Genomic DNA, 15,153 nt, shown 5'->3' on the forward strand with positions numbered 1-15,153 from the left:
CCACAAACTCGAAACCCTCAAAAAGCCTTCAAAAAAGCAAAATCGTTTTTTTATAAAAAAACAATAAAAAAAATCTGGAAAATATTCCAGAAAGAAGGCCATGAATTTTTATTGAAAAATTCGCCAAACTTTAAAGAATCCCATCGACCCGCTCTAATACCATGAAAAAAAAATTAAATGAATGATTCAATAATCGGATAATCTATTCAACAATATACAAGCGTATATAAAGAGATTACAAGGACGACGTTCTAAATTAAGAACAAGTCGTTTAAAGTGAACTACTAAAAAGCTAAATGCTAAATAGAGCTTAAAAGCTAATTAACTATAAAGAAAAAGCTAAATGCTAAATAAAGCTTAAAAGCTAATTAACTAAAAAGTTAAATGACCATTAAACAAGGAACTAAATATAGGTGACTAAAATATAATTAAATATTCTAATAGTCACAACTAAAGAGTTGAACTAACATTCAATATATTTGATGTTGTTCCCTTGCACTCTATCCATCCTCAAAAATAGGGGAGTATGAGAAATCATCAACCCCCCAAAATTTGCAAGACAACTTTAGGCTTTTCATCAACCATCAAAAGTAAGGTGTTGGGTTGCATTGTACGTTAAATCTTCCTTTGAGATCTTCTTTCAAAAGAGATTATCGTTATGAAGAAGGATGAGCATGTGATCTTTAAAGCCCTAATTCGCAAGGAGCAAGCCTGTGAGGACAAGTGTCTTAAGCTTTCCTTGACCTCCAAAAATCACTTTTCCACGGGGACCCGTTTCCCCCCCTTTTGGGCCACGTCTCGAAGACGGGAACGTTTCCGAGAAGAGGGGACGAGGATGCGACATCTCCCGCCGTCCCACCACCAGAGCTCTGATGGAGACCGGGAAACGTCTCCAAGTTTCCTTGGGAGATGGGAGACATCTCCAAGTCTCCTTGGGAGACTCCCAAGCGTCTCTTGAGGAGCAAGGAGACTTGTAGGAATCTCCCATCCGACATCTCCAAGTCTCCTTGGGAAACTCCCAGATGTCTCTTGAGGGGCAAGGAGGGTTGCAGAAGTCTCCTGTTCGAACACGTCAGACTCAAAAAGCAATTGAAATCCTTTTTTTTTATTTTGAGCGATTTGAGCATTTTACCATTTTGTCTTTTGTAATGCTATTGCTATTTGCTACTCATTGTAATGATGTATCATGTAATCATCATTATAGACTTTGTGATATTAGATATTGATATTTTAATAATAGAAATCTCTAGTTTGATAATTTCATTTGTCAAATTTTATTTAGCAATTAGCATTCAAGAAATCTTTGTATTTAGATTTAATATTTCAAATTTTGCTATTTTATAATTTTACTAATTTCCTATAGTTCATTTGAAATGTAATTCTTATACTGTTATACTTCTTTTCACAACTAGTTTTTCAAGTACTATAAGTATATGTATAATTATCACAAAGTTTTCCTTGTTGAACTTAAACGCTAATATGAAACTCTTAGCAAAGCTTCCTCCTACACAATGTAGCTAGCTCTCAGCTCAAGAAACTTAGATGTGTATTTCAAGAGAGATAATAATCCTCAATTTGGAGCTTTGAAAACTTGGCAGACCTAATTGTGGATGTACTCATGTGCTTGTTGTTGGTGGCAACACCCAATCCCAAACAAAACATGTTGATTTGTCAAAAGACTGGTTCTTTTACAAGCAAAGGTTTCTGCAGGAAAACATGATCCACATCTAGAACATGCCTGCTTCAATTTTCTTCTTTATCAAATGTTAATCATATAGTATGTTTGTAGCTTCTTCATGAACTATCATCACTTTTAGTTCTAACTATATTTGATTTTTGCAACAATGTTCTCATCCTCTCTGGTTAGATTTGTTGTGCGTCTCAAGTGATTCTTGTTGGTGGCAACACTCTGTCCCAAACAAATCATGTTGGATTGTCAAAAGAGTGGTTCTTTTACAAGCAAAGGCTTCTGCAGGAAAACATAATCCACATCTAGACCATGCCTACTTCACTTTTCTTCTTTATCAAATGCTGATCATATAGTATGTTTGTAGCTTCTTTGTGAACTGTCATCATCTTTAGTTCTAAATATATTTGATTTTTTGCAACAATGTTCTGGTCCTCTCTTGTTAGATGTGCTATCCATCTCAAGGACTTTTATATACTAATGTACCAGTTAATTGAATTCAAACTCATTTCTAAATGGCCCATTTTGTACTTGGGTTGATAGTGTCACATACTAGTTGAACTGATTTTGAACCTAGCACCTAGATACAATTTTCTCTTTCAGTAAAATGAAATGGGAGAGGAACCCACCAACCCTATTTCAATAAAAAAAAAATACAACACAATCATATGAAGAGTGCCTTTTGGGTCACGCAAACAGAATATATTCTGTGTCAAAGATAAAATAAGATAAATATGTAAGAATGGATATACGTAGAGGCATAAACTCTAACTTATAAATCTATTCCTAAGATGAAATAGGGAGAAGGTTTTATAACCTACACTGCCAACCTGTAGTGTGAAGGTATGCCACAACACTGGTAACTCTGCTCAATAAGGGAGTTTCATTTACCCTATCATATCTCACATAAAAGCATAATTGAGGGCCCAATGAAAGTGACATTCACTAAGTACTTGACAACATATCTCCACAGGCAGCAATTTACTCGCTGCCCACCTAATGACAGCTACCAATATCTCCAACACGCTTAGCCTTGACAAGCAGCTTCATGAAGATGACTACATTGAGATTATCTACCCTGACAAATCAAACACCCAACAAGTCTAGGTTATAGAATGTTTGGTCTTCTAGCATGTTGTCATTTGTCTTGCCGTAATTGTCCTTTCTTGCAACCTGAAAGATGGAGGACAAATCAACACAAAGATGTTATTCCAAGATAACATTTAAAATTTTACAATGATAGAAGATGCCCTGCTGTAACAAATGATGGGCTTGAGAAAAGGCCAATATGATTGATAATTTCGCATGACTTCTGCAATAAGTGCAACATTTGCATGAACTGTCCAATTCACATCAACCAAGATATACTTTGGAGACCAAACAATTAATTAAACCTTTGCATTGCTAGAATATTTAAGGTCCATTTCGTACTACGGAAGATATTAGAATTAAAATAGTTATTTAGTTTACCAGAAATGAGGTAAATGGACTAGGAATGACACTGTTTAGAAAGGACATTAGTAGTTAGGTGAAAGGTAAATAAGTATATCCACCAATCAGTTACATGCCTTATATGAAGGCATGCATAAATATACCATTCCTAAATCACTAAAACTGTCTCAAAATCATGTCTCTTCTACTATTTTAGTATATGCTTAAATCCAACAATTTATCAGCCCACACCAATGGGTCTCTGAGATGAGGTCAAAGATGTCATGCCCCTGCCACAAATACAGATTGCAGCATCCCGAATATGAGCCACAAGTGTTGATCGCTAGTCATACTCCAAAGCTTGTCACCCAACATATGTGAATGCCTAAACAATCCACAAAACCTTAGTGCCAATAAGAGTATGCTAATGTGGGGTTAGTTCAGGCAAATAGGTATTAAGAGAAATAAGAACTATGTTTGTTAAAGGATTCTAATTTATTGTCCTTCAATACAGCTTCTTTTCATCTATTTGTACTATGCATTGTTAGAAAACTTGAAAGAAAATGGCACAAACAAGTGAAACAAATATCAAATTGGAGAGGATCAATACAAGTGATCTAGCCTAGAGAAGCTCAATGTGAGAAGAAAAGTCCAACAAGAACCCACTAGCAAAATCAGTTGTACAAGCTTGCTCCCTTCATGAGGGGCTCTAGTACACCACCTTGTCATCCTATTGCTCTCACCTAGTAAGATGTTGACTAAACATAACCTAGCTATCCTGGGAATCCATGGCAAAGAACTTTGAGCAAATCTAAGGTGTCTCATCCTCCAAAAATATCTTTATCTCCACTTATATACACATATCCTCCAAAACATACCCCAATGGATGTATTTATAGGACAGGAAGGATAGATGAATTGACCAAGCGGTAAAGTAACGTCTCCCATGTGAAGAGACAGCAAAAGTCATTTAACCTCTCCAATGACTCTTCGGCTTTATTATTTTGTCTTGTATGACACGAGTTTGACAGTGTTTGAACCTGTTCCATCAAAGATGAGTTCCATCAGATACAAATTCGACACAAGCTGAACCTATAAGATGAATTCAGCCACAGCAGAACCTGTCACTGATACATGGTCCTGCAATTTCTGGAGATCATAATTCGTGCATACGGACTCAAAATGAGGCAACTTTTTGTTTTGAAATTGCATAACTTTTCAAGAGCAACCAAAATATGTTGAAGCATCACACTTTAGATTATCCCTTATGTATTTATTGACCCTCCAACAAAACTTCATTTTCATGCTACCACCCAACTATATCTGAATGTTTGTCTGAAAACTTTCCGATCGATGAGGGAATGAAGGACTGATCCAAGAGTTAGTGAATCAATCACTATTTTAAAATGTGTATCCCTCCCTTTTTTATTATAGTGGAAATATTTCAAAGGCATATCTAGAAAATCCCTTTATAAAAAGTGCCTTTTCAACAAAATCATTAAGTCTGCTTCTCTATCTAGATCGGAGATTTGAGGCCCCAGTTCAGGACTAGTTCATACAATCATGTTCTAGTTGACTCTATCAATTTGAGTTTTGGGGACAAACAAATATCAGCCCAGATGAGGAATCTATCCCTGAACTACAAACACGAGGAACCTATCCAGTAGTCACTCTAATTAGTTTGAAAACCTGACAATAAATGACCTAGATTGTAAAATCACTATTTGTTATGGCAATTTCATTATACTAATGTAACCTTATCAATGGGAGTTCAATTATATGACTACTCATGTGAGATATGTGTAAGTCGCAGAAAAGATTTAGATAAAGGAGAAGTAGAATAAATATATGGTCTATGTAACTTGCAGTCCAAAAATAAATAAAATGATGGACCAAAAAAATTAACAGTAGTAACTCATTGATAAAAATAAAGAAATGCTCTAAGCTGAATCAACATTTACACCAATGCAGCAATATAAATAATCTCATCAATTTTAAATAGACGATTTTACATTAAATAATAGTATGCTAACCTGTTCAACAGTAGCCCTATCTGCTCTCTCATTGTTTCGAACACGACCCACTGAAAGCTTGAGAACACTTTCACGAATTTCCTTTGTAACAGAGTTTGACATACCATAACTTGTCCTGCCTTCCCATTCCTACAGCTCAACATAATGATATTTTTAAGTGACAAGAAAAACAAGACCGAGAACAGTTATCAAGTGTAGAAAATAGAAGCAAAAAGGATTACCTCAATTCATCAGAATATATCACTATGTACCCTTATTAAGTACATCTACAAAGAGAAGCCATCACCTAGAATGCTCATATCAAAATGATGCTATATACAAACTATGTATTTAATGGTCTATCAAGATGATGAATATTTCAAAGTTCAAACAAATAATGATGTTAGCAATCGTATGAACTCAAAATATCACCATGAATGCAATATCAAAATGATGCTATATACAAACTATGTATTTAATGGTCTATCCAAATTTCCAACATCTGTGATCTAATATATATCATGAATTGAAAGATATCTTTAAAAGAATTTGTTAAACCAACGCAAGAATTTTGAAATTGGAAATTTTCTTATAAATTATCCTCATTTTAATAGTATGAACATATTGAATTTTCCTGTGAAACTTTTGGAAGCAATTCAAGAACTGAAACGCAAAGGATACATGAAGTGTTGGTTATAATTAGGGCCTCGCAGATTCCTATTGTCTTGGGCAACATTGGAATCCGCCAAAGGGGGCCAGCTCCTTCTCCTATATATAGGGCCAGGCCCTATACCTCTCGGCTCCACCTAAAAGTCTTCACACCACATCCAAACTCACCACGCCTCCTTGATAGGGCCGACCCTATCCATTTTGGTTAAAAGGAATTAAATGAATTAATATGTTTAACTGCAAGAAGGCCGACATGATTAAGAAGTATTGCTACTCCTATAAATAAAGCATGCACTTCCCACAACATCAATTCAATTCAGTCTTTTGCAACAAGGTGCAAAATATACTAAGGAAGCGAAATTGATATTCAAGTCAATTAATTTACAGCGAACTATACTAAGAGGTGTGCAGATCAGTAACAGAAGACAGCAAACTTAAGCAAGGCAGCAGATCATCTTCAAGAGATAAAGAACTCCATAGAAGGGTTGCTGCTACCATTGTTACATACAGCAAGTCAAATTAGAAGAACTGCAATTCATGACCTCCATTAGCAAACTAATTGTGAAGGCCTCTATGTCATCTCCCTTGTGACTGCAACATCTATACTCCAGATAAGTGTGTAATTATCAGTTGAATTCAAAACCATAATCAGATCTGTGGATCTTTTCAAGCTGGGTTTTTCCTCCTAGGAGTTTTTCCCAAGGTATCTTTGTCTTGTCTTTATGCATTCATTTTCTGTTTCTATGCTTAAATCTGAAAACAATAAATCTAATTAAACCTAGTTATCAACAATTCTAATTTTCTAAGCGTTATCTAATCTGAAAGTACTAAAAATAACATGGTATCAAAGCTTTAGGTTAGATCAAACTTCAGATTTAGAATTCAGTACTCCTTTATTTCCAGATTGTTGTCGCATTTGCAGGTCAGGTCAATGGGGCTGAAAGTTGAAGATAGGCTTGATGGGAATCTAAATTTTACTGCATGGAAAGTTCGAATCAAGTTGGCTCTTGAGGAAGAAGATCTTCTCCAATTCATAGAAGCGAAAGAGCTAACAGAGCCTACGGATGCAGCTGAGTTAAAACAATTTAAAAAGGATGCTGTCAAGGCCAAGAAGATTCTCATTGATTCAGTCAAAGACCACCTTGTCACCTCTATTGCCTCATTTACCACTGCAAGGGAAATGTTCAGTCATCTACAAGGTACATATGAAGTTAACAATCTCAGTAGGGCAATTACTTTAAGACAACAACTACTTAATATCAAAATGGCTAAAGAAGATTATATTATTTCCTACTTTATGAGAATTTCAGAACTAAAGAATCAGCTAGGTTTAATTGGCCATAACATGGAAGACAAAGACCTTGTCATGATTGCCCTTAATGGTCTACCTCACTCATGGGAGTCATTTATCCAAACCATAAGTGGTAGGTCTGAGTTACCTAACCTTGATCACCTTAAGAATGATTGCATCCAAGAAGAGTCTTGCCTCAACACAAGAGGACAAACCAAGAGCCCCCATGTAGATGATCATTACATGCTTGCAGCTCAATGCAAGAAAGGGGGAAATTGGAAGCAACCTTATCATAAAAGAAATAGGGAATTCAGACCATTTAGTTCCCAACGCCCTTGGAAGAAACCAAGAGATACTTCGCGTGTGTGATGTTTTAAATGTGACAAATTCGGTCACTATGCTAAGGAATGTCAAAATAACCCTAATAAAAGTGAAGCAAACCTAAATGAAGTCTCAGAACAAAATGATGACTTCTTATTCATCTCCGCTCTATCTAGCAGTGTTCCCTCAGATAGCAATACATGGTTGATTGACTGGTGCCTCCAGACACATCACAGGTTACTGTGATCACCTTTCAGGCCTAGTAGAAAAGGATACCAGCCTTCACGTGGTAATTGGTGATGACGCTCGTTATTCAGTAAGAGGTTCTGGCTCTACTTCTCTAAATTTAGATTCTGGTATTTCCTTGCATCTCAGTGATATATTGTTTGTTTCTGGAATTAAAAGAAACCTAATTTCCATTTCTGCTCTAAAAGATAAAGGTTATCAAATTGCATTTTCTGAGGGAAAAGTTCTTGCTTAGTCTAAGAAAGCTAGTTTTAAATCTGCTCGTATAACTGATCATAGATATAATAGTCTTTATAAGCTCTCTACTAATCCTATTCAAGCCCTCATTAATGAGGCTCCGGAATCCTGTGAGTTATGGCATAGAAGACTTGGACATCTACATTATCAAGATCTTCCTTCCCTTGAAAGGTTAGTCAAAGGTATGCCTAAACTCAGTCAAGTTCATGATAACACTTGTAAAGGTTGTGCTATTGGCAAGAATGTTAAAAGTCCATTTCATAAAAGTGAAAATAGAGCTAAAGACAAACTAGAACTTGTTCACTCTAATTTATGTGGTCCTATGTCTATAGCATCTCCTAGTGGATTTCTTTATTATGTAATCTTCATAGATGATTTCTCTAGGAAAACTTGGATCTACTTCTTGAAATCTAAAGAATCTGATGAAGTCTTAAGTAAATTTAAGGAGTTTAAAGCATTAACTGAAAACTCCTCTGGTAAAATAATTAAATGTTTAAGATCTGACAATGGAGGTGAGTACACCTCTGGTAGCTTTTATGATTTTTGTGTTGAGTCAGGAATTAAGAGAGAGTTTTGTGTTCCATACAATCCTCAACAAAATGGTGTTGCTGAAAGGAAGAATAGGACCATTGTAGAGGCTACAAAGGCTATGATCCACAATCAAGACTTGCAGACCTTTCTATGGGCTGAGGCTTCTAGAACAGCAGTGTATATCCAGAATAGATGTCCTCATCGTGCTCTAAAGAACATGACCCCGGAAGAAGCCTTCATGGGATCCAAACCAAACATTAGTCACCTCAGAATCTTTGGAAGTCCCGTCTATGTTCATGTGCCCAAGGAAAAGCGATCAAAGTTGGAACCCTCCGGAAAGAAAGGCATGCTAGTCGAATACAGTGAATCCTCCAAGGCATTCAGGATTTACATCCCAAGTCAAAGGTATGTTGAGGTAAGTAGGGATTTTACATTTGAAGAAGAAATTGCTTTTAAGAAATAGAAAGGTTCTTGTGTTATTGATGAATCTAATGATAATCAAAATATAAATGTTGATACTAACCCTGAGATTCAGAGGGAGCAAGTTGAACCTTCGCCTCAAGATGATCATGATGATCCTCCAGAACCCATGAATCCCACTGATATTCCTAGTGACATTGTCGTTACCAAAAAGAGGCCACTTTGGGTAAGAAACACCATTCAAGAAGCTGAAAGATTTGCTGCTCCAAGTGGCACCTTTCGTGAAACTAAGAGACCTCAGGTATTTTCCAACTACATTTCTTTAATGTGTAATCTCATTGAAACTGAACCTTGCAATGTCGAAGAAGCCTTAAGTCATCATGCTTGGAAGCTTGCTATGGATGAAGAATATCAATCAATCATCAAGAACGATGTATGGGACATTGTGCCCAGACCCAAAGGTAAATCTGTTCTTTCCTCTAAATGGTTATTTAAAAGTAAACATAATGTCGATGGTAGTATTGAAAAATATAAGGCTAGATTTGTAGTGCGTGGTTTTTCCCAAAAGGAAGGCATAGACTATGAAGAAACATTTGCTCCTGTTGCTAGATATACTTCCATTAGAACGATAATTGCTATTGCTGCTGCTAAGGGTTGGAAACTACATCAGATGGATGTTAAGACTGCCTTCCTCAATGGTGTCATTGAGGAAGAAGTCTATATTGAGCAACCTGAGGGATATGAGATTCAGGATAGATTAACCCATGTGTGCAGGTTAAAGAAAGCTCTGTATGGTCTTAAACAAGCTCCTCGTGCTTGGTATGAAAGAATTGATAAATATTTGCTAAGTCTAGGCTTTTGTAAAAATGATGTTGACTCTAACATTTACTTTAAAGTAGCCAATGATGAAATGCTAATTCTAGTTCTTTATGTGGATGACTTATTTCTTACTGGTCTTACTAGTAAAGATGAACTTATTATTAGATGCAAGAAAGAACTAGCTTCAGAATTTGAAATGAAAGATTTAGGTCTAATGCATTATTTCTTAGGTCTAGAAGTATGGCAAAGATCTAACGAAATTTTTCTAAGTCAAGGAAAGTATACTATTGACATTTTGAAAAGATTTAGAATGATGGATTGTAAACCAATGTCTACTCCTATGGAATCTAACTTAAAGAAGTTAAGTGTTTCTGCAGCTAACTCTAAATTTGCAGATCCATCCAAGTACCGACAGTTGATTGGATCACTGATGTATCTAGTTAACACTAGACCAGACATATGTTTTGCTGTGAATGCTCTCAGCCAGTTCATGAGCTTGCCCAAGCATGTTCACCTTGTTGCAGCCAAGCATATCCTAAGATACTTGCGAGGCACAGTTGGTTTTGGGCTGAAGTATCCACTTAACACTCCAATAACCTTGGAAGGTTATTCTGATGCAGACTGGGCTGGAAGCGTCAAAGACAGGAAAAGCACCTCCAGTATTTGTTTTAGCTTGGGTTCTGCAGTGATCTCTTGGGCTTGCAGAAAACAATCCTCAATGGCATTGAGTACTGCTGAAGCTGAGTATATTGCAGCAAGTGTAGCTTCCAGAGAAGCAGTGTGGCTTCGTAAGCTTCTTGCTGGGCTGTTTGGTCAGCCATGGGATCCTACAGTTATTCACTGTGATAACCAGAGTTGTATTAAAATGTCTTATCAATCCAATGTTTCATGACAGGTCAAAACATGTGGAAACCCATTATCATTTTATTCGGGATATGGTGCAAAGAGGTGCTATTCAGCTGAAGTATGTCAGCACTGATGAGCAGGTTGCAGATATTCTTACCAAGCCTCTATCCAAAGTGAAGTTTGTGTACTTCAGGGATAGACTTGGTATTGTGGAAAATGAAACTCCAATTGAGAAGGAGTCTCAATTTCAGTGATACTTTGTATTGTATAAAACCACCCTCTGCGGGCAATGTAAGGTAGTATTGTAAACTTCTCAGGGAGAAGTATAATTATTAACCATCCTCTGCGGGCAATGTAAGATGGTATTGTAAATGTTAACCACCCTCTACGGGGAATGTAAGGTGGTATTGTAAACTTCTCAGGGAGAAGTATAATTATTAATCATCCTCTGCAGGCAATGTAAGATGGTAATGTAAATGTTAAACACCCTCTACGGGCAATGCAAGGTGGTATTGTAAACTTCTCAGGGAGAAGTGTTATTGTTAAACCATCCTCTGTGGGCAATGTAAGATGGTCAACCATCCTCTGCAGGCAATGTAAGATGGTATAAAAAGATCCTCTCCACTCTCTACGGGCAATGCAAGGTGGATCCAGTCTATGCTTGTGTGCAAGACGAAAGATTATGGTTATGATTCTCTACCCTAATTAAGAGGGAGTGTTGGTTATAATTAGGGCCTGGCGGATTCCTATTGCCTTGGGCAACATTGGAATCCGCCAAAGGGGGCCAGCTCCTTCTCCTATATATAGGGCCAGGCCCTATACCTCTCGGCTCCACCTAAAAGTCTTCACGCCACATCCAAACTCACCCGCCTCCTTGATAGGGCCGACCCTATCCATTTCGGTTAAAAGGAATTAAATGAATTAATATGTTTAATTGCAAGAAGGCCGACATGATTAAGAAGTATTGCTACTCCTATAAATAAAGCATGCACTTCACACAACATCAATTCAAATTAGTCTTTTGCAACAAGGTGCGAAATATACTAAGGAAGCGAAATTGATATTCAAGTCAATTAATTTACAGCGAACTATACTAAGAGGTGTGCAGATCAGTAACAGAAGACAGCGAACTTAAGCAAGGCAGCAGATCATCTTCAAGAGATAAAGAACTCCATAGAAGGGTTGCTGCTACCATTGTTACATACAGCAAGTCAGATTAGAAGAACTGCAATTCATGACCTCCATTAGCAAACTAATTGTGAAGGCCTCTATGTCATCTCCCTTGTGACTGCAACATCTATACTCCAGATAAGTGTGTAATTATCAGTTGAATTCAAAACCATAATCAGATCTGTGGATCTTTTCAGGCTGGGTTTTTCCTCCTAGGAGGTTTTCCCAGGGTATCTTTGTCTTGTCTTTATGCATTCATTTTCTGTTTCTATGCTTAAATCTGAAAACAATAAATCTAATTAAACCTAGTTATCAACAATTCTAATTTTCTAAGTGTTATCTAATTTGAAAGTACTAAAAATAACATGAAGAAACTATGGCCCTACTAGCTCCAATGAGAGAAGAGGTTAGGGCAGAGAAGCTAATTCATAATGCTGATTCTAAATTAATTTCCCTGTAAAATATTTTAAGACATTTTAAAACTGTCGATATCACCATTATCGATTCAATTATAGTAAAAGTTTAACACAGTTAGCCTACCATCGCTTGGAAAATCACATAGCTCTGGACCCTCTATTTTTTCCTCCTTAAAAACAATAACAAAGACAAGAATAAGGTCCTTACATGTCAAAATAGAAAAAAAATATTAATTGTCTGTTGTTCTGACATGCAGTCACTAAACACTGCTTCTGATAGCCAAAATGGCAATCTGATAGATAAGAATTCTATTCTCATTGACCTTTGAATATGGGAATGCTCTTGTTTTTCATGCCTGTTGAACTTTGGGTGTAAGTATCTAATGTCATTACTTTAGATAAGTATTTTCCTAAGCTTCAAAAATTGTATCGAACTTTTTGAGGTCTATTTGAGAGATGGTGTTTTTTAATACTCATTGGTGCAGGTAAGCCTGATAAAATACTAACAAAAGCTTGTAATGATACTAGATGAAATAAATTGACACTAGCAAGTAAAAAAAAAGTTTACCATAGGTGCTTATACAAGAACTTTGTGGTATAATATTTCTTTTACAACTTGAATGGTGTACAGTCCAAGACATTTGACATATATTATTTTACGCATTTTCAATATTCGAAAGCAAAAACAGAGGAAACAAAGGAGGACATAGAAGTGATAACCGATGCATCTGATGATAGCCATCAGAAAGGCCTCGTCTATTCAAGAGCACAATGATGTGGTTTTTAGAGGGTGAAGCGAAGCCATACATACCATCCCCAAAACTACAGTATCCTCTTACAATGTTTCAGTATTAATTGAGCAAGTCAATATACTTTGAAGTGGTAAGCAAAAACAGAGGAAACAAAGGATGACTCGGAAGAGATAAGTGATTGTATGCACCTGATTATAGCTATAAGAAAGACCTCATCTATTAAAGTGCACAATTGTGAGGTCTTTAGAGGGTGCAGTGAAGCCATGCATACCATACTGAAAACTACAGTATCCTCTTCCAATTTATCCGTATTAATAGAGCAAGTCACGATCATATATAACAATTGAATGAAAGGGATGTTACAAATAATAATATTGTAATGTTTCGTCAACACAAAGATAGGGATTACGTAATTATTGGGTGCATAAATAGTTTCTTAATATAACATTCGATTCAAGAATGTTTTGTTGACATAAAAGTTATTGACGCATAGGAAACACAACAGGGTATAGGCAGCTGAACTTAACTAGGGAAATTCTCCCACAGACAACGGTTTTCCTTGTAGACCGGTATTCTTCTTAGTTTCTACTATGGAAAATAAAATGTCTTGAGATCCCCTGAATCTGTAGTGTCTATGTTTGGTACATCAATTTCTTTAATATTTGCGACAAATGCTAAATAAGCTACCTTAAAGGGTGTGCTTGGAGATTCACCCTAAGTGGGATATGGCTTAACATAATATCAATGGCTGGGATGTCAGCACTGAGATGAATAGCAGCAAAATGCAGGTGCAGGCTGAACTTCGAGAAATTGTTATGGACCAATTCTGAAAACTAACAATAAACCAGAAAAAAGTAAGATTGAAATTCTGAAACAGAAATCTGATGGGTTTTTTTGCTCTATTTTCTTTTGAAGACCAAAAGCTAAAAATTCGATAAAGTTACTCTTTTAAAATCAAGGTCCAAAACAATATTTAAGTATATAGGAAAACACTTAAGTAAATCGTTACCGTTCTGAAGATGATTTGGCAAATGTAACACAGTACTTTTTTTATAAGGTAAATAGTCAAACCCAAGGGATATCCAAAGTTGGTATGTATAGAAGCTATAAGATGGGACAAACCTTATAGAGCAAAATTTTATGTGTGATTGAACATCTTGTAACTCCATTATCTTTGTAAGTTTGTAACTACCTATAACACTAAAAATGCTTTCTAACTCCTATAACAAGACTCCTGACCTGGATGACAAGATTCTTCATAGCTCTTACATAATTATCATCATATATAAATATCATCCTCCCGCATATTTGAATACACCGTCCAGTAAAAGTATTAAAAAAGTTTACTTTTCAGCATAAATTACAACGAATCCTAACAGAGGCTAATCAACGAGAACCAATATTGATTGATATATGTTGAATTTAACTGTTATGTAAGATGGCTATTCATTGAGTTTAGAACAAAGAAAAAAGGACAGCGAAAAAACCCAAAATCAAAGTTACCTCAAGAGGTCCGGCATGGATATGAGTAAAGAGCTTCTGCTGCTGATTGGTACGCGGCTGCAATGAAGTAGCAACATTACCATGTATGCCTCCGTGGGCATTGGGGCGCCTGGCCGTAGCAGTGTAGGAGCCTCCGTTGTTCCCTCTTGCCTCTCGCAATTCTGCCCACTCCAATGCATTCACCACCTCATCCTCATCCTCCTCATCCTCTGTTTCCTCCTCCTCCACGCCCTCCTCCCCGCTCCATACCAGTGTTTCCCCTATTCCTGAATCTGCCATGTTTCTCCTATCTTCCACTCTTTTGGAGCGTTTACGAGAGAAGGTTTCGAGTATGCTAGTTCACAGCTCGAAAGGAATTACTCCAGAGCAGGTGTGAGTTTCCAAAACACTTAGTCTAGGAGAGCGATTCGAACAAATTCTGTTCTTTCCCAGGCCTTAAACCTCTTTTGCAAAGGAGAATGTAGGTTTTTGCATATGGTGCTATTTAGGTTATTTAATTTCCCAACTAGAATTTCAGAATAATAAATAAAAATTTAGAAGTTTAAATGTGAAGGAAGGCTGTATTTTTTATTTTATTTTTATTGTTTATGATGACAAGTAAATTTAATAATATGTGAAATTTAACTATATGTATGGAAAAAATAGAAGTTTTTGATGTGTTCATTATTTAAAATCTTAAGTAGATCTGGAATTTTGTTCAAATTAGTTTTATAACTTTGGTTCAATTTTGTGTCACACAAATTTGTCTAGCAAAATCTATAATCATACTATCTAGCTCACTCTAATATCTGTTATCTATTTCT

General features: G+C 36.3%; 1 protein-coding gene across 1 annotated transcript in view; it reads right to left on the reverse strand.

The window, feature by feature from the left end:
• The window catches only part of LOC131051276 (uncharacterized), an 82,228-nt gene extending 67,412 nt beyond the window's left edge, over positions 1 to 14,816 (reverse strand). The window contains exons 1-2 of the mRNA XM_057985712.2: positions 14,351 to 14,816; positions 5,151 to 5,279 (exon numbers count right to left, since the gene is read on the reverse strand). Coding sequence (XP_057841695.2) covers positions 5,151 to 5,279; positions 14,351 to 14,629 — 408 coding nt within the window. The 5' untranslated portion in view covers positions 14,630 to 14,816. The remainder of the gene's footprint in view (positions 1 to 5,150; positions 5,280 to 14,350) is intronic.
• Between the last annotated feature and the right edge of the window lie 337 nt (positions 14,817 to 15,153).

Source organism: Cryptomeria japonica, chromosome 9, assembly GCF_030272615.1.
Source record: "Cryptomeria japonica chromosome 9, Sugi_1.0, whole genome shotgun sequence".
In the NCBI taxonomy this organism is placed as follows: Eukaryota; Viridiplantae; Streptophyta; class Pinopsida; order Cupressales; family Cupressaceae; genus Cryptomeria; species Cryptomeria japonica.